This window comes from Tupaia chinensis, unplaced genomic scaffold, assembly GCF_000334495.1.
Source record: "Tupaia chinensis unplaced genomic scaffold, TupChi_1.0 Scaffold000644_1, whole genome shotgun sequence".
NCBI classification, from domain to species: domain Eukaryota; kingdom Metazoa; phylum Chordata; class Mammalia; order Scandentia; family Tupaiidae; genus Tupaia; species Tupaia belangeri.
The window spans coordinates 4,738,502-4,764,857 of NW_006160165.1; the positions used below are offsets into that span (position 1 = coordinate 4,738,502).

Genomic DNA, 26,356 nt, shown 5'->3' on the forward strand with positions numbered 1-26,356 from the left:
CTTAGGCTTTGTGAGGGGATAAAAACCACGGGTGGGGGGGGGGAGGCACCAGTACTGAGCCTCCAGCGGGCAGCAGAGGTGTAGAGAGGGACCCCCGCCCACAACCCACCAGTCGCTGAGTCACTTGGTCACAGGCACGTCATATCACAGGGCTGACAGACATGGCCGAGTGTGTCTCCCCGACCTACCTCGCACCCACCTCCACGTGGCTGATGTGCTTTCCGACCTCAGCTGTCTGCTTGTTTGTTCGGGTTCGTTTTGCTGGCGGGGGCAGACTCTGGACTGAGACAGAGAAGGGCGGAGAGAGTGCCCTCCGTGGGCGCAGTACTCAGTCATTTCTCTCCCTCTTCCTCCTCGTGGGATTGCGAGCGCCACACTTACGCCCCAGGACCTGAGTCCCTGGTGGGCCACGTGAGATGCAGCCACTGCTGCCACACCGCACCAGGCAGTTTTGGGACCACAAATACCATCCACACAAAACTCCATTCTGCACACGCTCTGAAGGCAGGTCCCAAATTTGACAGTACGGTTCTCTAGGGATGTGAAATAGAGGATTTGTGTACCCTCCCGTGCAAACCTCCTTGCAGTGTGGTTCCTAATGCCTGCCTGTGCCCAGTGTTACGTTGTTCCCGGGGAGGCCGGTGTGGGGCATGGGGGCGTGGGGGCGTGTGTGCCTTTGCACTGCCTGGAACACCTCCTCACCTGCTAGTGCATGCTGGTGGCAGGGTTTTCTTTATAATCTCTTATGTATCTCATTGTGTGCTTTAAAATAGAGCTTTTCTTTCTAAGAAGAGTTCCAGGGACTGGATGTGGTCCCATGGTGACACAACTGGATCCATGTGGAAAAGGCCCTGGGTTCAAGTCCAGAAACCTCTCCAAGCACACCTGGCAAGCGTGGATGTGCCTATGACCAAGGCTAGCTGAGACTGGGGAAGATTAGGGTGTGAGGACTCCCCTGGGCTTCCTGTCTCTCTCAGTCTCTCTCTCTCTCTGTCTCTCTGTCTCTCTCACACATACACATAGAAAAAATGAATTTTAAAATAATTTTTTAAAAAGAAGAGGAGCTCCATAGGGTTTGGCACCTGCCCGCGGTGCCCACGGAATACGCCACGGATAAGCAAGCCGTTCTGGGCGTGGTCCTGCTGGCATCTTCTCCCCTTCTTCTGGTGCTACTCCCCCGGGGCTAGGGACCAGGCAGGGTAGGGTGGCTGTCACCTCTGCCCTGGCCTGCTGGTTCTGCGGGGCTCCTTCCAGGGACCTGCAGGTGAGTTTCTGCTACCCCACCCCCACCCCATTCAAGCTGCAGTCTCTGCCCGCATGCTGGTGTCCCTGCCTCTCAGGGCTAGGATCCCTTCATCATTAGAGACCCCTTCCCAGAGGGCCAGGAGAGCTTGAGCTCGGCCCCACCCAGGCCCCCAGACAAAGCTCACAGCAAGTCGCTGTGGGCCAGGCAGGCCCCTTCAGCTGCACAGGAGGGCAAGCACAGGCCCTGCTGACCCAGGCCTCAGCAACCACCCAGGAAGGGGTGCATCTGAGGAGGCCAGCAGGGGGTTGCGGGAAGGGCAGGCACTTGCCCAGCTGTCTGAGCTCTCTTGGAGCACTGTGGGCGGAACCCAGGCCTCTCTTCAGTGTGACCTAGTGACCAGCTCCAACAGACGTGGAGAGTCTGTCGGTGCCAGCTTAGCAGCCCCTGCTGAGGAAGATGGGCTCAGGCTGGCTTGCCCGGTAGATTCCCTGGCAGGTCTTCCCCGCCATGACGTACCACTTCAGCCCAGAGGTCCGAGAACACCTGCCTTTCAGGCCCGAGGCTAGGCTGTCATTCCCAGCTTGGCAAAGCTGTGAGCCATGCCGGGAGGCAGGCACCGTGCCCCAGAATGGGATTTACCGAAACAATGGCAAGGAAGGCTTCTTCAGGAGACCATGAAGCAGTGAAGACGCATGCCCTTCACAATTTTTCAAAAGCGCGTTCTTGCCATATTTTCACCACCATAATTCAGTCACAAACTCTGGCGAAAGTGCATTCAGTATATTTGGAGTATTTCTCCACCTGCTTTCCTTCCAACAGTCACATTTTAAAATTGCACCTGGCCTAGACCCTAACTAGGACGCAGCAATGTGCTTCAGGGCCACGTCGGTGACCACCCAGTCCCACTGGCAGAGCTGCGGCCCATTTACCAAAACCCGCAGCCCTGGAGGACAGGACGTCAGAGGAAGAGGACGGGGCGCCACCTGCAGCCGCCCCGGAGATTCCCGTGGATGGCGGGGTCTACTGAGGCTTAAATGCAGGCACACTTCTTCCCGGCAGGATTTCCCACTTCGCGTCAGACAGCCTTTCGGACAGGTGCGTGGGTACTTGTGCGGAAATGTGCCCTAAGCGGCCAATCAAGGAAATCGCGTGGGAACGTGCAACTCCGGCAAGGACTCATCCGCGGCGACATCAGGGATAAAACACAACACCAGGTGGAAGTCACCCGCAGCTCTACTTAAGGCTGGAAGTCTAAAAAAGGCATTTCCTGGTCCCTGCTGGTGACTCAGTGCGCGGTGACTCAGCCCGCGCGGTGCGTGCGCACAGATGCTGCGGGCGGCGCGGGGCGCAGCGGGAACGTGCGCGCCTATTTCAGGCGAGTCCGCGGAGAGCGGGACGCGCGGGCCACGCGCAGCGGAGGACGCACAAACCCGGCTTCCTGGAGGAAGCGCTGCCCGCGGGGGCTGCGGAAACGGTGATTCAGCGCGGCTGCAGTCAACGTGCTGCGGCGCAGGGGAGGGAGGGGGCGCCTCCCGCAGGTGGGCGCGGGGCGGAAGGAGTCTTGAGCTCCTCCTGCAGAGGTGGCAGCGTCGCACGGGGGCGGGTCGCAACCCCAGGGTACGTCACTTGGAGCAGACTCGTTCCAGCCGTTCCAGCCTTCGTGGAGCTGCTGGGGCAAACTCCCACAGAACCTGGCCAGCGAGGTCGACGTCCCTATCCCTGGCTCCTGTTCTCTCCTGATTGTCAGGGTGGAGGGATCAGTGACCCGCAGGGCAGGCCAGGATGCAGAGCGTCTGGGAAGGACCCGGTGTGATGAAGTCAAGCCACCACTGCCGATCCCAGCTTTCACCTCATTTTACATATTTGACTAGAGACAAGTTTCTTTCACGTTTTTTTTTTTCAGACCACTTCTTATGGGCTTGCTTATTCGCAGTTGTTTCCCATGTACCTCCCTAGTTCCCGAGAACGGGCACACACAGACCGTGAAGATGAGCAATGGGTGAGGGGCGAGTGCATGCGCATGCAGCTGTCCACACACCGGGTGGACGGTCAGGCCGGACCGACAAAGGGGTACATGAAGGGTGGAGGTTGAACACGGAATGATCTTCCGAATGATCTGGATGGAAGAAGTGAGGAGGGAGTGAACGGATGGTGGATGAGGGTAGCCAATCGGGTTGTTCCTCTTCCTGCAGGTGCTGGCATCCATGATTCTGATCAGGAATAACTGCAATAAGAACGGCCTAAGCGATGCCGAACTCTGAGAGGTCTTAACACCTTCTCCGAGGCCACACGCACGTAAGTGACTGGGTCAGAATCTGAATCCGAACTTGTCTACTTCCGTGAGTACAACAGAGTGCCGTCACCTGTCCACACGCCAGATCAGATACAGATTGTGAGGGTATGGGCTGAGCATCCAGGCCCTAGGATGTGGGGAATTCTCATGTGAAAACAGTGGTGCCTAAAATGAGCACGAGCCCAGGCGTGGTACTTAGACAGTTAGCAGTAACAGGAGGTGCAGGGAAGAGCCAGCACCTGGCTATTAACATAGAAAAGCCCTTGCATAGCAGTTAACTAAAACACTGACTTGCAGGGCACCCACAGCAGAGAAGAGGGGAGGGTGTTGCAGAGGAGCCAGGTCGAGCTGTTGTTCTTATTTGCACAGCTACGTCATACTTGGAGCCGTGGAAGCTAGCACTCTCCACGTGTCTGCACTGGTGATGTGGCTGGTGCCCGTTCCAGGTAAGAGTGCCTAGCACACTCAGCTGTCTCCCCACTGCACGCCTGGGGCAGCTATTAGCAGACTTTGAAGGGAGTGCTAGGCCTTGTAGCCAACGCCATATTGCCAACTGTGGTTTGAGTTCTGGTCCTGGTAGTTTAACATGCCAGGGACATGTCCATGCATTCCCCAAATACCAACATATGAAGAGATGGGGAGAAGGGATTGTGGCATGACCGCACCCTACTGGGAGCTGCATCTCTCTTCTCCTCTTTATCTTTCTGGTGAGTGTACATACCCTCTCGCAATTAAAAAAATAATAAGGAGAAGACTGAAAATAAATGGTAGCAGATGGATTGGGCAAGAAAGCCATGGGAAGTGTGTGCAGAGTGAGGGAAGTTGAGAGCCTGTTCAATGGAGAAGGAATAAAAAGAGAAACCCCAGGAAACCAGAGAGTGATGTGAGTGGCATGAGGTGGTTGGAGCTCAGGAGGGAGCCCTCGTAATGTTTTTATTTATTGATTTTTTTATGAGCTCCTGGGCTTGCCTTTGATCTTAGCAGGCATAAGTCTGATTCTTAACAGCCTGCCAATGACCAAGAACTGCCCACACTGCCCACACCCAAGTAGGCCGCTGGTGGTACACAGGACGGATCAAAAGCTGCCACCCATGGACCTGTGTGGGAGCCACAGGGGAAGGGGACGTGCAGCCTGGAACCCAACCCAGTCACCGGCTTGCTCAGTCCCAAATGAGCAACTTTCCATAGGAGAAAGACATAAATCTACAGATGCAAAAAGCTCAGAGAACCCAATTATACCCAGACATGTCATAACTAATTGGGAATTAAAGACATGAGAAATCTTAAAAGTGGCCAGAGAACAATACGTAGAGGGGAAAAGTGATGTGAAGGAGTGAAGGCTTCTTATCAGAAACCATAGAGACCACAGGAAAGAAAAGAAACAACATTCTGAATTGCCGAAAGAAAGGGATTGCCAGAATTCTGTCTGAGGAGAAGTATTTCTCAGGAAAAGGTAAGAGAAAGACTCTTTTTAGAGTGAGATTTTTGCTATAGGGCATGTGCACTTACCAAAGAGACAGAAATTAAGAAATCAGCCCTGGGTGGGGGGGGTTGATGGCCACACCACAATCCCTTCTCCTCCATTATCCTCTGGAAATACTGGGTACACACACACACACACACACACACACACACATTCCTCTTCCTGCAGGTGCTGGCATCCATGATTCTGATCAGGAATAACTGCAATAAGAACGGCCTAAGCGATGCCGAACTCTGAGAGGTCTTAACACCTTCTCCGAGGCCACACGCACGTAAGTGACTGGGTCAGAATCTGAATCCGAACTTGTCTACTTCCGTGAGTCCAACAGAGTGCCGTCACCTGTCCACACGCCAGATCAGATACAGATTGTGAGGGTATGGGCTGAGCATCCAGGCCCTAGGATGTGGGGAATTCTCATGTGAAAACAGTGGTGCCTAAAATGAGAACGAGCCCAGGCGTGTTTAGACAGTTAGCAGTAACAGGAGGTGCAGGGAAGAGCCAGCACCTGGCTATTAACATAGAAAAGCCCTTGCATAGCAGTTAACTAAAACACTGACTTGCAGGGCACCCACAGCAGAGAAGAGGGGAGGGTGTTGCAGAGGAGCCAGGTCGAGCTGTTGTTCTTATTTGCACAGCTACGTCATACTTGGAGCCGTGGAAGCTAGCACTCTCCACGTGTCTGCACTGGTGATGTGGCTGGTGCCCGTTCCAGGTAAGAGTGCCTAGCACACTTAGCTGTCTCCCCACTGCACGCCTGGGGCAGCTATTAGCAGACTTTGAAGGGAGTGCTAGGCCTTGTAGCCAACGCCATATTGCCAACTGTGGTTTGAGTTCTGGTCCTGGTAGTTTAACATGCCAGGGACATGTCCATGCATTCCCCAAATACCAACATATGAAGAGATGGGGAGAAGGGATTGTGGCATGACCGCACCCTACTGGGAGCTGCATCTCTCTTCTCCTCTTTATCTTTCTGGTGAGTGTACATACCCTCTCGCAATTAAAAAAATAATAAGGAGAAGACTGAAAATAAATGGTAGCAGATGGATTGGGCAAGAAAGCCATGGGAAGTGTGTGCAGAGTGAGGGAAGTTGAGAGCCTGTTCAATGGAGAAGGAATAAAAAGAGAAACCCCAGGAAACCAGAGAGTGATGTGAGTGGCATGAGGTGGTTGGAGCTCAGGAGGGAGCCCTCGTAATGTTTTTATTTATTGATTTTTTTATGAGCTCCTGGGCTTGCCTTTGATCTTAGCAGGCATAAGTCTGATTCTTAACAGCCTGCCAATGACCAAGAACTGCCCACACTGCCCACACCCAAGTAGGCCGCTGGTGGTACACAGGACGGATCAAAAGCTGCCACCCATGGACCTGTGTGGGAGCCACAGGGGAAGGGGACGTGCAGCCTGGAACCCAACCCAGTCACCGGCTTGCTCAGTCCCAAATGAGCAACTTTCCATAGGAGAAAGACATAAATCTACAGATGCAAAAAGCTCAGAGAACCCAATTATACCCAGACATGTCATAACTAATTGGGAATTAAAGACATGAGAAATCTTAAAAGTGGCCAGAGAACAATACGTAGAGGGGAAAAGTGATGTGAAGGAGTGAAGGCTTCTTATCAGAAACCATAGAGACCACAGGAAAGAAAAGAAACAACATTCTGAATTGCCGAAAGAAAGGGATTGCCAGAATTCTGTCTGAGGAGAAGTATTTCTCAGGAAAAGGTAAGAGAAAGACTCTTTTTAGAGTGAGATTTTTGCTATAGGGCATGTGCACTTACCAAAGAGACAGAAATTAAGAAATCAGCCCTGGGTGGGGGGGGTTGATGGCCACACCACAATCCCTTCTCCTCCATTATCCTCTGGAAATACTGGGTACACACACACACACACAAACACACACACACACACACCTGGCATGAGTTTTAAGCCACCAGGTCCGGGACTCGAACTACAGTCAACTACATGGGAGTCCAGTGACATAATCACTATGCCATCTCTTGGTCCTGACATTTTCTCTTTATTAAAAAGTGTATTTATTTCTTTCTCTCACAAGAGAAGGAGAGATGTGACAGGCATCCCAACAGGATCCTCATACGACTCACTGCCGACCCCAACCAGCCCCGAATCACGCCCACGCCCAGTGTGTGCAGGAAGTCTCCGGATGGCAAACCCAGACCTCAGCCCCATGTGGGTCAGCTTTGCAAGCCCTGTGCTACTGCCGTACCATGGCCCAGCCCCTAAAAACATTTGTAGACAAAAAGTAAAAACCAACTCATCACCAGCAGGCCTAGTCTAAAAGAGGTGCAAACGGAAGTTCTTTGGACACAAGCAGAGCGTGTGAGAAAACTCGGGACATCCGGAATAAAGGGAGAAAGAGAGACACGAGAAGCACTTGGGCAAATACAGTAGACTGTGCTTCTCCTGAATTTAAAAAACGTGCATGTATAGTAAACAACACAGCAGATAAGACTAAAATAGCATACTCGACAGTGTTTAAATAACAGAAAGGAGAAATAAAAATCAGAAGTAATAAATTAAAAGACAAGTAATAAAATGTTAGCCTTAAATGCAAACATACTAATAAACGAAACATAAACACAGTCTAAGCAGACCAATTAAAATACAAAGATTGGGGGGTCAGTATGTGGCAAGGCAGTTAAGGCACTGGAGTCCCACATGCCCAAACGCATTTTGTGTTTTGGGTCTGGCAGCTTGAAAATCATGCTGTGTGTGTGTGTGTGTGTGTGTGTGTGTGTGTGTACGCATACACACATGCCTGCATGCCCGAAATCCCAGGAGGAGGGGACTGAATCTTAGGCACCCCTCCTCGGGGTGACTTCTCACTCTCACTCTGTACCCCTCTCTGGTGAGGACACGTGCTCTGGCAACAACCTTAAAAAAAAAAAATCAAAAAACTAAACAGGGCAAAGACTGCCAGAATAGATTTTTTAAACTATGAACCAACTATATGTTGTCTGCAAGAATCTCACTTCAGAAATAATGATATGGATAGGATTAAAGTAAAAGAAACACAAAGGAGAAGAGCTGGCAGGTGACGTGGTGGGTTAGGGCACTGGACTCCCACGTAAACAACTGTGGTTCAAGTCCCGGACTTACTGGCTTGTTTCTCACTTTCCCTGTCTCTCTCTCTCAAATTAAATAATAATAATAATACAGTTAAATAAAAAATCATTCTTTTAAAAAAACGGAGGGACGGGACCAGCAGTTAGCATAATGGCTATGTTGCTGGCCTCCCATGTAGTCGACTGCCGTTCGCGTCCCGGACTGGGTGGCTTAAAACTCACGCCAGGCGCATGTGTGTGCGTGCCCAAGATCCCAAGAGGAGAATGGAGGAGAAGGGATTGCGATGTGGCCATCTCCCCTGGGGGGTGATTTCTCACTTTCTGTCCCTCTGTCTCTCTCTGTCTGTCTGGCGAGTGCATGCGCCCTATAGCGAAAACCTCTCCAAAAAAATAAATAAAATAAACGGAGGGACCAGCAATGGCATAGTGATTACATCACTGGACTCCCACATCATTTGAGTCCCGGACCCGACGACCTAAACTCATGCCAGGTGCATGTATGTGTGTGCCCAAAATCCACAGAGGAGGATAAAGGAGAAGGGATCGCAGTGTGGCCATCCCCTGAGGTGTCATTTCTTGCTTTCTGTCTCTCTGTCTGTCTCTCCAGTGAGCGCATGCATCCTATAGCAAAAATCTCTCTCTAAAAAAAATAAAAAGAACACAAAAGATATACCAAGCAACACTAATCCTAAGAAAGATGGGGGAATGACCCTATTAATATCAGATAAAGTAGATATCAGAGCAAAACGTCATCACCAGAAACAAAGGAGCGCACAGCATAATAAAAGATCAGCTCACCAGGAAGACTTACCGGCACTAAATATGTGTGCACCTACTAATGGAGCTTAGCAGTAGATAAAGAAAAATGTCCCGACTGAAGGGAGGCATTGAAAACTCCTTAACTAATAATAGGAAGTTCAATACTCATCTCTCAGTAGATGATAAAACTAAAATAGATAGAAAATTAACAGATATTTAAAAACTGGTCAGGATCAGTAACCAAATGGATCCTGACTGACACTTACAGAACAATAACTAGTAAAGTGAATATTCTTTTAAAAAGATATTTGTTTAATTATATTTATTAATAATAATAATAATAATTTGATTAGAAAGAGAGAGGGTGAGAAGCAAGCCACCAGGTCTGGGACTTGAACTGTGGTCAGCAATGTGGGAGTCCAACACCCTAACCACTACAATACCTGCAAGCCCCTATTCTCTTCAGTTGTGCATAGAACATTCACCAAGAAAGATTATCTCTTAGGTCTTAAAAAAATACCTTAACAAATGTAAGATTATTATTATTTTTTTTTGAGAGGTTTTCGCTACAGGGCACGTGCACTCGCCAGACAGACAGAGAGAGACAGAGAGATAGAAAGCGAGAAATCACCCCCCAGAGGGGATGGTCATGCCGCAATCCCTTCTCCTCCATTCTCCTCTTGGGATCTTGGGCACGCACGCACACGCGCCCGGCGTGAGTTTTAAGCCACCGGATCCGGGATGTGAACCATGGTCGACTACATGGGAGTCCAGCGACATAGCCATTACGCTAACTGCTGGTTCCCACAAATGTAAGATTATTGAAATGATATGTAGTATGTTCTATCATCACCATGAAATTAAACCACATAGCAAAAAAAAGTAACAGAAAAATCTAAAAACAGGTGGAAATTAATCACACCCAAATAAAGCATGAAGCAAAAAATTCTCAAGGAATTTAAGAAATTTTTGGGACTGAATGTAAAGAAAATACAACATAAGATATATGGGATGCAGATAAATAAGTGCTTACAGGAACATTTATAGCATTAAATGTTTATTTTATTAAGTCTCAAATCAGTCATCTAAATATCTTTAAAAACTAGAAAATAAGAGCAAAAGAAATTCAAAATAAGAGCAAAAAAAAACTCAAGAGAATGAAAGAAAATAATAAAGATAAGAGCAAAAATATTGATGAAATTAAGAGCATAAAAACAGTAAGGAAAACAATCAGTGAAGCCAAAAGCTAGTCTTTTGAAAAAATTATCAATGATTATCTCTAATACTGATAAACTAACAGAAGATACAAAATTTTAATATCAGAAAAGAAATAGAGGATGTCATAGACATAAACATGATGAGAGATTCCATAAACAACTCTACACACAAATTTGACAAATTAATATGAAATACTCCTTGAAAGGAAAAGCTATCCAACTTATCCAAGATAAAATAGATAACCTGAATAATACCACACCTATATTCAATTTCTAGGTAAAAATGGGGAGATTACAGCCTTTTTCATGAAGTGTTTTAAGAATTGAATACCTATGGGCAAAATAATCAACCTTAATCTAATGCATCTAATACATAATTTTTTAAAAGTAAACAGATCAGAAAATCCATACATCTGTAGCAACTGATTTCTGACAAAAGGGGTCAAAAATAATTGTGAGAAAAGGGTAGTCTCTTTGGTAAATGGTGCTGGAACAGTTGGATACTCACACATAAAAGAATGAAATCAGATCCCTTCTACATATTATACACAAAAATTAACTGACAGTAGATTAGTGACCTAAGTGTAAGCGCTAAAACGTAAAAATTCTTAGAGGTGAACATTTACAACCTTGGATTTGGCAATAGATTCTAAGTAACAGTAGGAAAACCATACTCATCAACTTCAGAACTTTTTTGTACTAAAGCATATTGTTTTAGAAAGTGAAAGCAGAGACCAGCAAATGGTGTAATGTTTACATTGCTCCTACCTAGCTGACTGCAGTTTCAGACCCAGCAGCTTAAATTCCCACTGGGCATGTGTGCCTGTGTGCCCCAAATCCCGAGAAGAGAATAAAGAAGAAGGGACCACAGTGTGGCCAGCCCCTCGGGGTGGTGATTTCTCACTTTCCATCTCTCTGTCTCTCTGGTGAGCACACATGCCCTATAGCCAAAATCTCTTAAAAGAAATAAAGAAAGTAAAAGTACAACCTATAGAATGGCAGAATATTTTTGTAAACCATATATGTGATAAGAGTTAAGTGTTCAGATGATTAAAACAAAAACAAAACCCAAACTAACTGGGCCAGCCAGTGATGTGATGGCTGGATCCCATATTGCCAAAAGCACAGTTCTAGTTCTAGACTTGGTGGCTTGAAAAACACACCAGGCATGCATGTGCATGCTCCAAATTTCGAGAGAATAAAGGAGAAAATCTCAGGAGGAGAATAGAGGACAAGGGATTGTAGTGTGGCCATCCCACCTGTGGGGTTCTCACTTTCCATCTCTCTCTTTCCTGTCTCTCTCCAGTGAGTGCATGAACCTTATAGAAAAAAAAAAAAACTTTATAACTAAATAACAAAGAGATAACCCAACTTAAAAATGACAAAGAACTTGAACAGATATGTCTTCAAATAAGATAAATGGCCAACAATCACATGAAAAGCTGCTCAACATCTGTATTAATTGTTTCAAGAACTGAATACCTATGTAGAAAGTAATGAGCCTTGGGGACCAACAGATGGCAAATGGTTGCATCACTGGACTCCCACACAGTTGACTGTGGTTCAAGTCCCAGACCCAGTGGCTTAAACTCATGCTGGGTGCATGTACGTGCATGCCCAAAATCCTGAGAGGAGAAAGGACTGTGAAATGGTCATCTCCCCTGGGGGGTGACTTCTTGCTTTCTGTCTCTCTGTCTCTCCAGCAAGCCACATGTGCCCTAAAGCAAAAATCTCTCTTAAAAAAAAAAGAAAAAAAGAAAGAAAGTAATGAATCTTAATCTACATTTAACACATCATTTTAAAAAATTACACAGATTATAAAATTCATTACCTATGGCCAAGTAATTTTTGATAAATGTGTCAAAATAATAATTGCAGAAATACAAATCAAAACCACAAGATGCCACTTTACACCCACCAAGAAGACTACAATCAAAAATGGGAAAATCACAAATTTTACAAGTATGAGGAGAAATTGAAATCCTCATACATTGCTGGCAAGACTGTAAAATGGTTCTGTCTCCAGGGGAAACAGTTTGCCAATTCCTCAAAAATTTAAACACAGAGTAACCACATCACTCAGAGATTCTACTTCAAGTATATATACAAAAGAATTGAAAACAAGGACTCAAATACCTGTGCATGCATGCTTCTAGTAACACAGTTCAAAGTAGCGAAATGGCTTAGCAAAACAGACCCAATGTCCATGACTGAACAAGCAGATAGGCAAATGATTGGACATTCTACAGCCATAATGAGAAAGAAGCACTGATACATACTACAACATGGATGAACCTCAAAAACACCACGCTAAGTGAAAGAAATCAGACACAAAACTCACATAGTGTATCATTCGATTGTGTAAAATATCCAGGGTAGGTAAAGCTACAGAGTCACAAAGTAAACTGTTATTTCCCAGTGGCTGGGGAGACAGATGGATGGGGCACAACTGCTGGATGGTATGGGGTCTGGTGTGCTAAATGTTCTGAAACCAAATGGCAGGAGGTGGTCGCACCACATTGTGCAAGTACTAAATGCTGCTATCTGTTTACTTTAAAATGGAGAATTTTATGTTATGTGAATTTCACCACAATTAAGGCAACAAAAAATGAACCATAGGTGGATCACATACTAAATGTAATATGTAAAAATTATAAAACTTTTGAAGAAAACACTGGAGAATATCTTAAGGACTAGAACAAATCAAAGATTCCTATACATATCATACAAAAACATGTCTCATGAAATGAAATGAAACTGATAAATTATGTCATCAAAATTAAAAACTTTGGTTCTGTGGAAGAAATGATCAAGAGGATGAATTTGCAAATCACATGTCCAGAAAAGGACATGTAACCAGAATGTACAAAAAACTTTTAGAACTTAACTGTTATGAAAACAACTTCTATTTTTTGTAAATGAGCAGATTTAACTCACAGAAGATATATTGATGAACAAAAAATGTCAGTCATTATAATTAATCATTAGAGAAACGAAAATTGAAGCCATAATTAAATCCTACTACAAACTGACAACATCAAATGCTGGTGAAGACATGAAGCAACTGGAGTGCTCAGACATTGCTGATGGAAATGCAAAATGGTACAGCAACACTGCAAAATACTGGACTGTCAGAAAAGTCAGGATGAATTTTTCTATGCAGAAATGCATTGTGACTTTTCCAACAACACAACAGTCTGGGAGGATCTAGCAAGTGTCATGTTGGTTGGGTGCTGGACTCACACATGGCTGACCACAGTTTGAAACCCAGACATGGTCACTTGAACATCACTCTAGGTATGTGTATGTGCACCTAAAATCCTGAAAGAAGAATTACATACAGGGGATTGCAGCATGGTTTGCATGGGGGTGATTTGTCACTTTCCCTCTGCGCGTCTCTCCAGCAAGCGCATGCACCCTATGGCAAAAATAAATAAATAAGTTTGGAAGTTTCTTATAACATTAAATCTATGCTTACCACATGAAATGGCAATCCTAGTCCTGAGTATTTACTCTAAATAAAAGAAAACTTATGTTCTCACAAAAACTGAACATGAGTAGTGCTTCTTCTCTATTCAAGATCAAAGCTGGAAAGGACCAAGATAGATGTCCCACAGATGAGCAGACCATAAAGGTGGTTTGTCTGTTTGTAAAACGCAATCCTACTAAGCAGTAAAAAGGAACGAGCGACTGCTACGCACAGTCTGAATGTCAAATGCACCACGCAGAGTGAGAGAAGACGGCCTGAAAGATCGGACAGTGTTGTCCCATTCTGGGGTAAACTGCAGCCATGGGGGAAAGGTTGATTCCAAGCTAGAGGTGGGTGGGGTGGAACCATGTAATAGGAGCTGGAAGGGCTTTTGGGGCAATGTACGCTGGGTGCTGATTTGGTGACAGTAGTGCGAAAATATGCATGTGCTGTAATTCACAGAACCCAACATCAAAACAAGCGAGTTTTACTGTAAGTTAATTTTTACAAAATGGAAATTGCTTTCAGAATAACTTACAACGTGCACACGAGCTGACTGCTGGGTAAAGGGGTCTTATAATCATGCTTTCATATGCAAAGCAACTTGTCTGTGTATAAAAGCATGTTGCACGAAGATCGGTTTTATAAATGAAAACAAAATGCTCTAAATAGCTACTGTAGGGATGAGTTTGCTACCGCTCAGAAACCCCAACAGGAACTAAGCCTGACTTGCATTGTCTTCTCTACAGAGGGACTTTAAGATTTGGAGAGAAAATCAAATTAAGGGAACCAGCAGTTAGCGTAATGGCTATGTTGCTGGACTCCCACGTAGTAGACCATGGTTCGCGCCCCGGGCCCGGTGGCTTAGAACTCATGCCGGGCAAGTGTGCGTGTGTGCCCAAGATCCCAAGTGGAGAATGGAGGAGAAGGGATTGTGGTGTGACCATCCCCCCTGGGGGGTGATTTCTCGCTTTCTGTCTTTATGTCTCTCTCTGTCTGTCTGGCGAGCGCACGCGCCCTTATAGCGAAAGCCTCTCCCCCCCCCCAAAAAAAAAGAAAGAAAAAAATCAAATTAAAGAATGAGTTTATTTTGGTTCAAAAGTTTTTGAATGCACGCATGGGTTTTTCATAATAGGCATTTTCCATGAACTTTGTGAAGACCCCTCCCCCCTATTCTATATATTTTAAAATAAAAACAGAACTCTTTCCATCAGTTCTGTCCAAAGAGGAGAGGAGGCGCCCAAAGTCAGACCTTGCTGGCTATCTCCTGACCTACGTGGGGCTCCGGCTACATATGTCATCCTGGGTGACCCTTGCTCCTGCTCCTCAGGTGAGGCGGCCGAGCACACCTCGTACAGCCTTTCCTGATCCGCAGTAGCGCACTCAGCCTCCATAACCGAGCGAAGTCAAAACACGAGGAAAAGAAACCTGCCGTCTTCTTCCCTGGCCGCTTCCCGAACGTCTGAGTGCCGCCCTCTGCTCACCTATCTTTGCGTACTAAGCTCAGTCCTTACCCACGTCTCGTGGCCGGGGCGGTGCTCGTGGCCGTTCTCCATCTCTGCTTCTCTTCACTCCAGCTGTGCTGGAACATGGCCAGCCCTCCTGACAGCTCAGGGTATGGGTGGAGCTCGGTGGGCGGGAGGAGGAAGAGCGCAGTCACAGTGTGTGTCTTTGGGGCCGCCGCTGTAAGCCTCCCCCGGGCTAGGCCTCTCATTGGAACGAAGAGCGACATGGAAATGATCTAAGGGACGCAAAGCTCATACCTTTATTAGTGGCTCGGGCAGTAACTTTTCTTGTAATGCTTCTGTGGCACTGCCAGCAACAAATTAATAAAAGCTTAATTTTTATACAAATAGTTTTATTACAAATTTGAATTCTTAAGAAATACACATTTAAAGAAATGACATAAAAGGCCTTAGTAGTCTGACAAACGTTTTGGAGACTCTCAGTGAAATGTCATTTCAGGCGGGACAGTCCTAATCTGCCCTCCTGCGATCCATCCGCTCCCACTGCAGTCTGCAAACACAGCTGGTGGGAAACCGAGACGGCGGCCCGAAGGTGCTTATGTGAACAATACTGACATTTTCTTTCAACGGAGCTGCTTCTCGCCAAGATGCGGAATGAGGAAAACTAACGAAATGAAGGCCTTTAAGGTTGTTGCTTTTGAAGTCAAGTCATTCAGTTTGTGATTAGTGTTTAAAACCCTGAAAGTATTTAATACAGAATAAAAACAATAAGCTCAACGTACATGTTTCACTGTGATAGACACCACGTTCATGAACCTGGGTTTGGTTTTGGCAATAGGTCATTTTGGCTTGGAAGTGAACGATGAAAACTGGCATTTCACATTCAGTATCTTAGTGTCTGACACCCGTGTGGAAGGACAGCACGTTTAAAGGAAGAAAACTAGGAAAGCTTTATTTCAACCGTGGGAGTGAGACTAAAACCGGATCTGCCTAATTGCTGACATTTATATAAATTACTAAAATATATATATATTTAATTTCTGACTGCTTTGGGACCGTCAACGCTGTGCTCTGCATGGTGGCTGCATGGTACCCCACACAGCAGAAAGATGGCAGCTGACACTCGGGCTGGAAGAGATGGCTACTGAGTCTGAAATCATGGAGGTACGAGAAAGCCATCTCTGCATTGCTGTTCTCGGCACAGATGAGGGACCTGAATTTGGAGACGGCTAGACGGGGATGTAAACAAACATGTACACCTGGGGGACGACTCCCTAGGACAAGAATGGCAGCGGCTGGCAGTGTAGAGGCACCGCGCCCTAGCACCTTTGGGTTCTGATGGAGTTCTCACACTTCGCACCTCAGTGCACCGGGCCGTAGGACATACCGACACTTTATTTCATCAGAAGTGCCATTTGGCTACCACTATTGAAAGCTTATGGTTGCCTTTCTCTCCGTCAGCAAGTAGAGGCCATGAAGCAGGGTGTGTTAGTTATGCGAATTCCTATAAGGCACTTTATGGTTTTCATACTGGGCAGTGAGGTACACGGGATATATTTCTAGGGTTCGTTGCTGTTAAAACGAGGAGGAGGAGTAGCACCATGTCGGGACAGTAGCGCAGGGCTGCGTCCTCATGTTCTTCTCATGCAAACTTGGCAGCGGCTGACGTGCGTGCGGAGCTCCCCTGCCTTCAAGGTCGACGGCGTGGGCTTCCTGCAAGGCAGCACAGGGCGCCATCACTTCCCCACCCCGGCCACCGCGCAAGCCGCCCTGTCGCTCCGCCTGCAGGGTCTACAGGTGCAGAGGCACCTGCGACTGCCCCAGCCCGGCACTAACCAGGGCCTGCCGTTCCTTCTCAGAGCAGCACAGGGGAGGTAGGGTGGTGCTCCCAGCCCACAGCCCGGAGGCCACTGGCCACTCGGCCACCCAGCTATGACCGCCCACCTCTGCCTGGCTTCCCACAGGGCAGCCCGGCCACCTCGGGTTAACATGTGACAACTGCCCTTTTTGTTTAACTAGGTTATAAACTGCAGGGTGAGAATTAGAGATTGTCACCCTCTGCAGACTTTACACACACCGTGTGTTCATAAAACATGCTGAATGGCGTGCGTGCACAGAAACTCTGCAGAGGACAATTAGACCCCGACGTGCTTTTATAGGCTTCGAAGGCCTTATACACCGATAGTCTGACCTGAGGCTACAGAGAAGAAAAGGCACGCATGTCCCCAATGCTTCTTGACCCTAGAAATCCCACCTTATCTGACTGTTGCAGAGGTGAGATCTGAACTACAGTTAGTGTGGACAAATTCCTACTGCAATTAAAGTAACTGCAGGGGCCAGCAGGTGGCACGGAGGAAAGGCAGCTGGTTCCCACACGGACAGGCTCAGCTAGTTCCAGACCACAGTTTGAAAAACACCAGGTGTGTGTGCCTGTATGCCCGAAGTCCAGAGAGGAGAATGGAAAAGCAGGGATTGCGGTTGGCATGGCCATCTTCGGGGGGCGGGGTGGGGGTCCGATTTCTCCCTTCCTCGTGCTCTCTCTCTCCAGCAAGCACACATGCCTTATAGCAACCACAACAAACTTGTAGAAAAAGCTGTGTATAAGAATGCATTGTTCTAAATTTGAGGCAGCAGCTTACTGTAACAATTTAGTATCCTCAAAACAATGGATCCTTATCTGACTTTGCTGAGAAGGCTTTTTAGCTCACTGTACCAGGCTGCTGGTTTAACCCCCATTCCTGCCTGGAATGGGAGGCTGCAGCTCCTGAGGTAGGACCCAGGTGGGCTCGTTCCAGTAGCTAACCGTGACATTCTGTCTAGACAGTCGTGCCCAGTGTCTAGCTGCCCAGAAAGCCTTTTATAAGCTACCAAATAGGTATGTGGTATTTCTTTTTTTATATTTTTGCCATAGGGCATATGTGCTCACTGAAGAGAGAGAGGGAAAGTGAGAAATCACCCCTGGGGGAGATGGCCACACCACAGTCCTTTTTACTACACTCCCCTCCTGGGATTTTTGGCCACACATGCACATGTGTCCAGCATGTTTTTTAAGCCGCCAAGTCTGGGCCTGAATGCAGAGTAGGCAATGCGACCCGCCACACCAACTGCTGGTCCTATGTGGTACATTTTTCGATGCTCCAAAAATTAAGATGAACAAATACGTTGCTTTGCCCCTTGGGACCTAAGCCGGGGACAGCGGATCATGGCAGAGTTCCATGTAATTCTCTACAAAATGTAAACAGTGGCTCATCTCCAGGGTGGGGGCATTTATTTTGGGAACGAATAGGTCATTGCCCAAGCGCCGTCGGGCTCCAGCGCCTGCTCAGAGGCCAGAGCTGGCACCACGCGCAGCCGGAGTCCTTTATGAGCTCCTGCCCGTGGGAGACGGGCTGCCTCCAAATTAGCACCCACGAGGCAAGCAGCACTTGGAGTGGTGGTTTTCAAGGTGGAATTTCCGCTCCAGGGAAGAAAGGAGGGTCTTTATCAATTTCTGCTGTGTTTGTGCTGAAATTAATTTCTATGTGCACAGATCTAAAAACAACTCTCTTGGGACCAGCAGCAGGCATAATGGCTATGTCACTGGACTCCCATGTACTCGACCACGGTTCGAGTCCCAGACCCGGTGACTTAAACTCATGCCGGGCGCGTGTGCGTACGTGCCCAAGATCCCGAGAGGAGAATGGAGGAGAAGGGATTGCGGCATGGCCATCCCCCCTGGGGATGATTTCTCGCTTTCTGTCTCTCTGTCTTTCTGGAGAGTGCACACGCCCTATAGCAAAAACCTCTCAAAAAAAAAAAAAAAAAAAAAACTAAACAAACAAACAAACAAAAAATAACAACCAAAAAAAAACCTCCAACTCTCATTAGCTCTCCCAGCACTGGTACAACCTGAACGTCAGAGAGAAGAAAGTCAGAAATTACCCCGAGGAGGGATGGCTATGTCGCAATCCCTTCTCCTCCATTCCCTTCTCAGGATTTGGGGCACGCACACACAGCACGATTTTCAAGTCCCCCTAGGTCCGGGATTCAAACCAGTATCAGCCATGTGGGAATCCAGCACTTAATCACATACCACCTGCTGGCCCAGGAAAATGATCTTTTTCTTTCGTAACTCTTCAGTAAGTGGATGCTCGAAGCCAAGCACCTAACTCCTGCCTCTGAAAACCCTCTCGGTTTTCCTCTCCTGGGGCAGAAGCCAAGACCTGTCGCTGCACGTGGGAGCAGCCTTTCTGGTGACAGTCTCACGACCAGCTCGGGGGCTGCACTGGGTAATGGGTCACAGAAGACTGAGAATAAAAGCCAAGCACAGCTGGCGAGAGGGGTGCCCGACTCACTTGAACATCTCGCTCCGCTCTATAGTGGCGAGCCAGAAGCTGTAGGCATTGGCGTAGTAGTTGCATGTCCCCCGGCCGTGGCACTCGATGAACGGCGCGCTTCGGAACTCTTCCAGGCAGGACCCGGGAGATGCCAGGGCTTGGCCAGAACCTTCGGCACCAGCGCTGGTGTGCTGCGAGATTCCCGTGAGCCAGGAGTCAGATTCCTTTCTCCAAGACCAGGAGACGGACTGACCATTCCCAGGGTGCTGGGCAGCCCTCTGGGGAGCCACCTGCTCCTGTTTGCCAGGGCACAGGCTCTGCCCAAGCACTCGGCCACATGCCAGGGACGGGAGCAGGGCCCACTGCACGTGAGGACTTTCTAGACGGGCAACTGCCTCACTGGAGGAGGCAGTCTCCTGCCCCCAATTGACGCTCTCTGCTCTGAGGCATGGGCAGGCCAGCTCCGTTCCGTGTGCAGGAGAGCTTAGACTGCTGGGGTGACGGGAACAGGGCGGGGGGAACAGGGTTGCAGAGCCTCATCCCGGCTGCATGGCGCAGAGCATGGGGGGAGGGTGCTGTCTGTCTGGCCTGAAGACCCTGCCGTCCCCAAGTGGAGCAGGCTGGCCTCTGTGTGTGCTCCTGAAGGGGACAGTCAGCTGAGGGGGAGGGGCCACAGAATTTGGATTCGCTGTGACATTGGTTGGAAAAGGCAATATGACCTTCTTGGGGTGCAGGGAACCCTCCCACAGAAACAGGAAGTTGTCCAGGACTTACCATCACGAAGGAGTAGCCTATCCACAGCGAGGACCACCCGCTGGGACACTGCGGGATCTGGATGGTCTGGCTGTGCACTGCCATCACCATGGCGGGAGCCTCACACACGGCGCACCTGGAAGGCACGAGACTCAGTACGCGGGCGCCGGGAGCACTGGTCCACCACCACCTGGCCCACCCGGCCCCCCTCTCGTTTTGGTTCCATCGCATCCTGACCAGTGGCCAGCCCGTGCCTGTCGCTTAGACCGCAGGGAGGTGCCTTCCGGTTGGTTTCATTAGCCTGTGTGGGCATGGAAACACACCGGTCCAAACTGGATCCACACTCCCGGTCTCCACGCGTTCCGTAGGGCGAGGACCAGCGCTCCACGCTCTAGCCGGGCGGTGGCCAGGGCTGCGGCTGCAGGGGACTTTTGTTTTCAGCTTTGTGCTCTCAGTGTTTCCAGTTTTTACAAGGAGCACGTTATCAGCACCCACAGGAGAGCAGGGCTGCCACTTCCGGACTCCCCCGTTTGTTTTAAGCTGCGAATAATCTCTAACGTAAGGAATGCACTTAGTGAACGAGCAAGCCCGCGGCTTAACGCACCGCATGTGTACTTGAGGCTGAATATGTACTCGCGCCTCCTTGCGGAACCTGGTTCCAGATAAAGCGAGCAGATAGGGTCTCGGCTGTTCAAGGCCGAAGGCTGTCACTCACTCCAGCTGAAGTGACCCCCAAGAAATCCCTCCAGGGACAGGACTCCTCCAAACCAGGCTGGATAAAGCTCACCACTGGGCCTGCACCCAGGAATAGAGTGAAACAGCACAGTATTCCCTTCATTGAGACCTGCTCAGCTAAGGGAAGCCTTGCTGGTAGGATAGGACTTTGTTGAAAAAAAAAAAAAATTAGCCACCAGCAGTAAAATAATTACACTTGCATCATAGAAGGGGCGGAACATCAACAGTGCTGACAAAGGATGGTAAATGGCGTGAATAATCACACCTTGCTATGTCGGAACATTTGCATGAAAATGGACGGAAAGCAGGCAAAGAGCCTGAACTAGCTATTTGATTTTCTCTGGACTCGTGCATGTGTAGCAGATGAAACTTTATTTTATTCACACAAATGTAGGCAAAAGTTGCAGTTAAACAACAGTTCCTGGAACCGGCCTTCCGCATCTGTCCCCACACGCAGCTAACACACACACCACCCTCTTGCCAGAGTCAGGGCGGGGCTGCTGCAGGAGCTCTGGCCACTGGGCTGTCTCTGGCCAGGTGGGCCCAAGGACGCCACTGAAGCAACCTCGCCCCAACCAGAAGGGAGGCTAGAAAACACACGGGTTTAAGGAGCGGTCTGGGCCCTTGAATGCATGCTGGCTATTCCCCGTGCCATTTCTAAGGAAACGGGTCCTGGTTAGCTGCATCACAGCCAGAACCAGACCCAGTTCTCCTGGCACGTAGACAGGGCCTGTCCACTTGAGCAGTGAGCAGTCAGCGGTCTCTGGTGACTTTCATCTTCAGAAAGTCGGAGCGTGCCTAGAGAACACCCGGCTCTACATCAGGATAAAAGCAGTAAAGCTGCTCTTTTCTGCTCGAGATGAAAGAATCTTATTAACAGAAGAGTCACGAGCCCCGAGAGGTGAAGCTCTGGAACATGTAACCAGTGTAGGTCCTGGCGGCTGTGAGAGCCAGAGCCGCCTTGCCGGCCGGGCTGTGGAAAACCCACAGCTCCTCCTGGACCGGATTTTGCTAACATCAACACCTTCCGGGGAACTTGTGTCTTCAACCAAATCCAGGTCAAATGCCAGCATTACAAAGAAGTGAATAGGAGACATATAAAAGAATAGTCATTTTCTAACCTGTTGTCCACGGAAAGCTAAAAAAAAAACCCACATAGGCTGTTAGTATTCCTCCGGTGTATAGGGCATGGCTCTGAACAAGAAAGATCTTAAGACCAAAAGTCAGGGTTCATGGACAGTGGTGCTTGAAAGCACCACTCTGCACGTGAGCAATATTTTCCATTTTAAGATCCATAAAATAAGTTTCCTTAGAACACACACACACACACGAAAATGGTCAGAATACTTTACTGTAGGCAGTCACACCCCGACTTTCTTCCCTAGTAGCACCTCCCAGCTCTTCTGCCCCAGGGTTCCCCGTTAGTAACACTGATCCGCCAGGACCTGCCAGCACCGGAGCCAACGCCTTTACCCCAGCAGGAGGGGTCACGGGGACAGAGTGGAGCTGAGGGGCCTCTCTGCGCCCAGGCAGGAGCTGGGGTGTCCCCCTTCCCCTTCCCCTTGGCCCCATGCCACGTCTTCTTTTAAATTCGAAAGCCATTGATAAAGAGAAGCTTTGTTTGTTTCTTTCCTTTTCCTGTGGGAAACCTCCTGACTGGTTACTCTTTTTATCCATTATTATCTTAATGCGTAAAAAGTAAAAATATAAAATAGGTTATTAGTCAAATGCATGTATTGATTCATGACTCTCCTGACAGTAGCTAAGCAGTCAGCTGCCTTTTACTTAGGACAGGGCCAAGGTAGACTGATGTGTCATCTTCAGGCGCAGCAATTTCCGCTTCCCATAGTCCTACCAGGTGGACTCCTGGGGACCCGAGCACACACTCGACTGAGTGCAATGACAGGTGACTCGGGAAGTCGTTCAGGCAAGCACAGTCACTCTTACCAGGGACCACCCCAAGGAGGAGAAACGAGGGGGTTAGGGAAGGCAGTGTGGAAGAAACATTATCTTTTGGTTTCATGTATAAAATAGATCTATATGTAGAACAGACACGGCGCACAATAATCGGGGCAGTACGATGTGTCTGCGGCATGGCGTTCTACACATCGGGGTGGCCTGCTATCGCAAACGCAGGAAACTACAGGTGTTGGTGAGGAGACGGAGAAATGGGACCTCTTAGGCACCATTGGTGGGCTGCAATGGAAGGCCACGGTGGAAAACAATATGGAAGGTTCTCGAACACTGAAAATAGAATTAGCATGTGACCCAGCGGGTCCCCTTCTGAGTATACAGCCCCCAAATTAAAAGCAGGGTCTCAAGCAGGCATCCATGCAATTGTGTTTGTAACAGCGTCGTTCACAAAACCCACGAGGAGGAAGCAACCGTGTCTCCAGGACGCAGAGCGGACAAGCCAAAGGCGGCACGTACGTGCAATGGAACACAATGTGGCTTAAAAATGAGGGGAATGCTGACATGCGCTACCACAGACTACCTCAGGGTCATCAAGCTGAATGCGTACACCTGCCACGGAAAGGCCGCGTCTGCCGATAACAGCACCAAGGCTGTCAAGTGCAAAGAGGCGGGAAGTAAAGCGGGTGGAGCTGCAGCTGTGCAAGGCCCAGGTGCTCCAGCGAGGGAGGTGCTGATGCCCTGCGGCCTGCCTAACGGTGCAGGCATACCTCACGGCCCGCGCTGCACACCTAGCACCGCGGACATGCTAATTTGATGGTGTGTGTGTTGTAGCACAAACAACTGAAATGTTTAAAATCGTCATGTGAGCAGAGGTCTTCCCAATGTCTTAAAGGCGCCTGGGGGGCGGGGGGTCAAGGGCCGCCGCTCCAACACTGGCTGAAGGAGCCACGGTGTACGGGGCTGGGAGGGGAGGGCGGCCACACTCAGCCGTAAGGAACAGTTCTCTAAACGAGGCAGTGTCTCGCCACGGTTCTGCACAACTTTTAGAAAGAATAGCCGACTTTATACCCAATAGTCTTATCACTAATTTCCACTGCAAAGCTTGGCTATCACATGAATACGCAGCAGCAACGCATCCACGTTCTGCGGAAGAATGAACAAAGCGAATCTGACAACTGCCCACTCCACGAATCTCCTTCTTCAGTTATACGCTCGGGCGGCAAACGCGCGACTCACCTGCTAATAAAGGGCCGGATGTTGTCCCCCGTGATGGGCGCCATGGACATGGGCATGGGCTCGGGCGTGGACAGCCAGTAGGAGTAGTCGTTCCGGGAGGCGAAGTTGCACACGTTGTTGATGTTGCAGAACAGGAAGGGCATTGTGCTGAACTTGCGCAGGCAGCTGCCCGCCGTGCCTGCACAGCGAGAGCCCGTGAGCCCTCTCTCCACGGTCCCCATCCCCTCTGGGGAAAGCCCACCCACGTCAGCTGGCCCACAATCTCATGCACGTTTGCAACAGAACCATTAAAATGGAGATGTACACGTTTTCCTTGTTATCAGAGAGAAGAAAGTAGACAGCAAATAGACCAGAATAATCCTAACTGAGCATTCCCTTAAACTTAGTCTTCGGGCACAGGGACACCCACACTGTGTCCCTGGAATTGTGCAGGACATTTTTAGGAAAAGGAATAAACCAGTTTACCAGCAGAGAGAAATCTTTCCCTGGAACTGAATTCTAGAAGCAATTTAACATGTGAACCATTACATGACGGAGAGCGTTGACACATAACTGGGGGGACAAGATCTGGAGAGACTGAGATAAGGAGGTAGATACGCAGGTTTCTGCTCATCTGAACTGAGAGGGGGACAGAATTTCAGGAAGGATAACATGAGCATTTTCTCTTTTTTTGGTTTTGTTTTGTTACGGAGTGTGTGCACTTGCTGGAAAGAGAAAGAACAAGAGAGAGAGAGAGAGAAGATCACCGCAGGGGAGATGGTCACACCACAACCTCTTCAACTCTTCTCCTCTCAGGATTGTGCACATGCCTGCACACGTGCCTGGCATGCTTTTCAAGACACCAGGTCCAGGACTCGAACTGTACAGTCAGCCATGTGGAATCCAGCTACCTTAACCACCATGCCACTGTCTTGTCTGAGCATTTTTTTAAAAAGAGCAACAGAGTCTGGAGAGGCTCAGCAGCAAACGCAGCGCTGAGGCGGACATACGGAGGAAGGTTCCAGATCTGTGTCTAGAAACCTCCCTGAGTACATGGGCACATGTGTGCCCACGACCAAGGGCTGGCTGAAGCTGGGGGCGGGTCACGGCACTGGGACACCGTTGGGGGTGCCTGTCTCTCACTCATGTGTTCATAGAAGAAATAAAGAAATTTAGAAATAAAAATAAATAGGCAAGAGTTAAATCGTTCTATTTTAGAGTATCACTGTTAGGAATCTTGACCCTACGTGATAATGTAAAGGTGAGAGCGACGGTTTTTAACTTAGACATTTCCAGAGTCAGCCTTTGTAGTTCCTGGCTTCCCAGTCGAAGACGGCAGCCGCTGAGCTGATGGTCCCTTTAACGAGGATGGAGGGAAGGAGGGCCAGCCCTGCCTGCTGCCCATGGCACAGACCCGCAGAGAGGGAGGACAGGGCGCCGGGCGGGCAGCTGTGACTCACCCAAGTCCTGGCCGTGCGCCCGTTCGTTGCCTTGCACGTAGAGCAGGGAGTACCCATGGTAAAGGATTTTGGTCCCAGGAGGACACTGTGGGTCATCTATTGTTTGACTGTGCCTGGTCACAAGGAAGCCGTGATCGACAGACGGGGTGCCTGGGGGCCCCATGGATCCTGGCAACCCATCAGGGCCAGGTGGGCCAGGAAATCCTCTCGGACCTGGAAGACAAAGAAGCTTATTACAGACAAGTCATCTGCAAGCCTTCAAAGCTGCAGTCTTCATAAGGCTGTTAGTATTTTCCAGGCCCCCAGGCGTCTTCCCCTGCGCGTTACTAAGGTACTCGGAAGACAAGCTATGACAGCCTGCCTCGCCTCCGTCAGGGTCTTCTTACACGCTGCCTCGAGCGTTCCTCAGGCACAGTGCTTGGTGCAGAGTGGACGCTCAGCAAATTAGTTCAGCAAGTAAATGAAACACATGAGCATGGATGTATGAATAGTGAAAATGAACTGACGAGTGTGCGCATCACTCACACAGGATGGGAGAGCTCCTTGAAGGGAGGGTTCCTTAGAATTGGTAAAACCACCTCATTTTCAGGCAGCTCTTCCCTAGCAGCCCGAAGCCTGCGTTTGGAGCTGGAGCAGTTGGCGACTCGTAGGCAGCCCTCCCTCCCCCGGGGAACTGTGTCACTCACAACCCTGTCCTCAGGTTGGCTGGGCATGCTTTGTTTGGCTAGCCTCTGCCAGCCATCATTCATCGTCACGGGAGACCCTAAGGATCCAGACCGAGGGGACCCCACACCCAGCGCTCCTGGCCAGCACTGTCAGTATTATCCGTCAGCTCTCCTTTTCCTCCGCCACTGCACAAACAGAATTGTCACCATGGCCCGTCACCCACAGAAAGCCGTGGAGGGTGACGGCTATTGGCTGGTTTTAACACCAGGGGGGAAAGGAACGTT

The 26,356-nt window shown here is 48.9% G+C and overlaps 1 protein-coding gene and 2 long non-coding RNA genes across 6 annotated transcripts in view; 2 read left to right on the plus strand and 1 right to left on the minus strand.

The window, feature by feature from the left end:
- The first annotated feature begins 1,876 nt into the window (after nucleotides 1–1,876).
- Nucleotides 1,877–4,158, plus strand: LOC102498149 (uncharacterized). 3 transcript variants are annotated; one of them, XR_336182.2, is made up of 3 exons: nucleotides 1,877–2,784; nucleotides 3,439–3,541; nucleotides 3,909–4,158. It is a non-coding gene; the product is annotated as an uncharacterized LOC102498149 (long non-coding RNA). The 3 variants fall into 3 exon arrangements; XR_001371224.2 differs by having other exon boundaries at nucleotides 1,877–2,720; XR_001371223.2 differs by lacking the exon at nucleotides 1,877–2,784 and adding an exon at nucleotides 3,010–3,245.
- A 1,034-nt stretch (nucleotides 4,159–5,192) lies between these two features.
- Nucleotides 5,193–11,607, plus strand: LOC102498415 (uncharacterized). 2 transcript variants are annotated; one of them, XR_003551253.1, is made up of 3 exons: nucleotides 5,193–5,293; nucleotides 5,658–5,734; nucleotides 11,385–11,607. It is a non-coding gene; the product is annotated as an uncharacterized LOC102498415 (long non-coding RNA). The 2 variants fall into 2 exon arrangements; XR_336183.2 differs by lacking the exon at nucleotides 11,385–11,607 and adding an exon at nucleotides 7,073–7,776.
- A 3,682-nt stretch (nucleotides 11,608–15,289) lies between these two features.
- Nucleotides 15,290–26,356, minus strand: part of COL4A1 (collagen type IV alpha 1 chain) — a gene marked incomplete at its 5' end in the record, with an annotated part of 154,760 nt that continues 143,693 nt past the window's right edge. Inside the window, 5 exon segments of the mRNA XM_027776198.1 lie at nucleotides 15,290–16,726; nucleotides 19,348–19,520; nucleotides 20,104–20,218; nucleotides 23,968–24,145; nucleotides 25,407–25,619. Of these exon segments, the coding sequence (XP_027631999.1) occupies nucleotides 16,645–16,726; nucleotides 19,348–19,520; nucleotides 20,104–20,218; nucleotides 23,968–24,145; nucleotides 25,407–25,619 (761 nt within the window).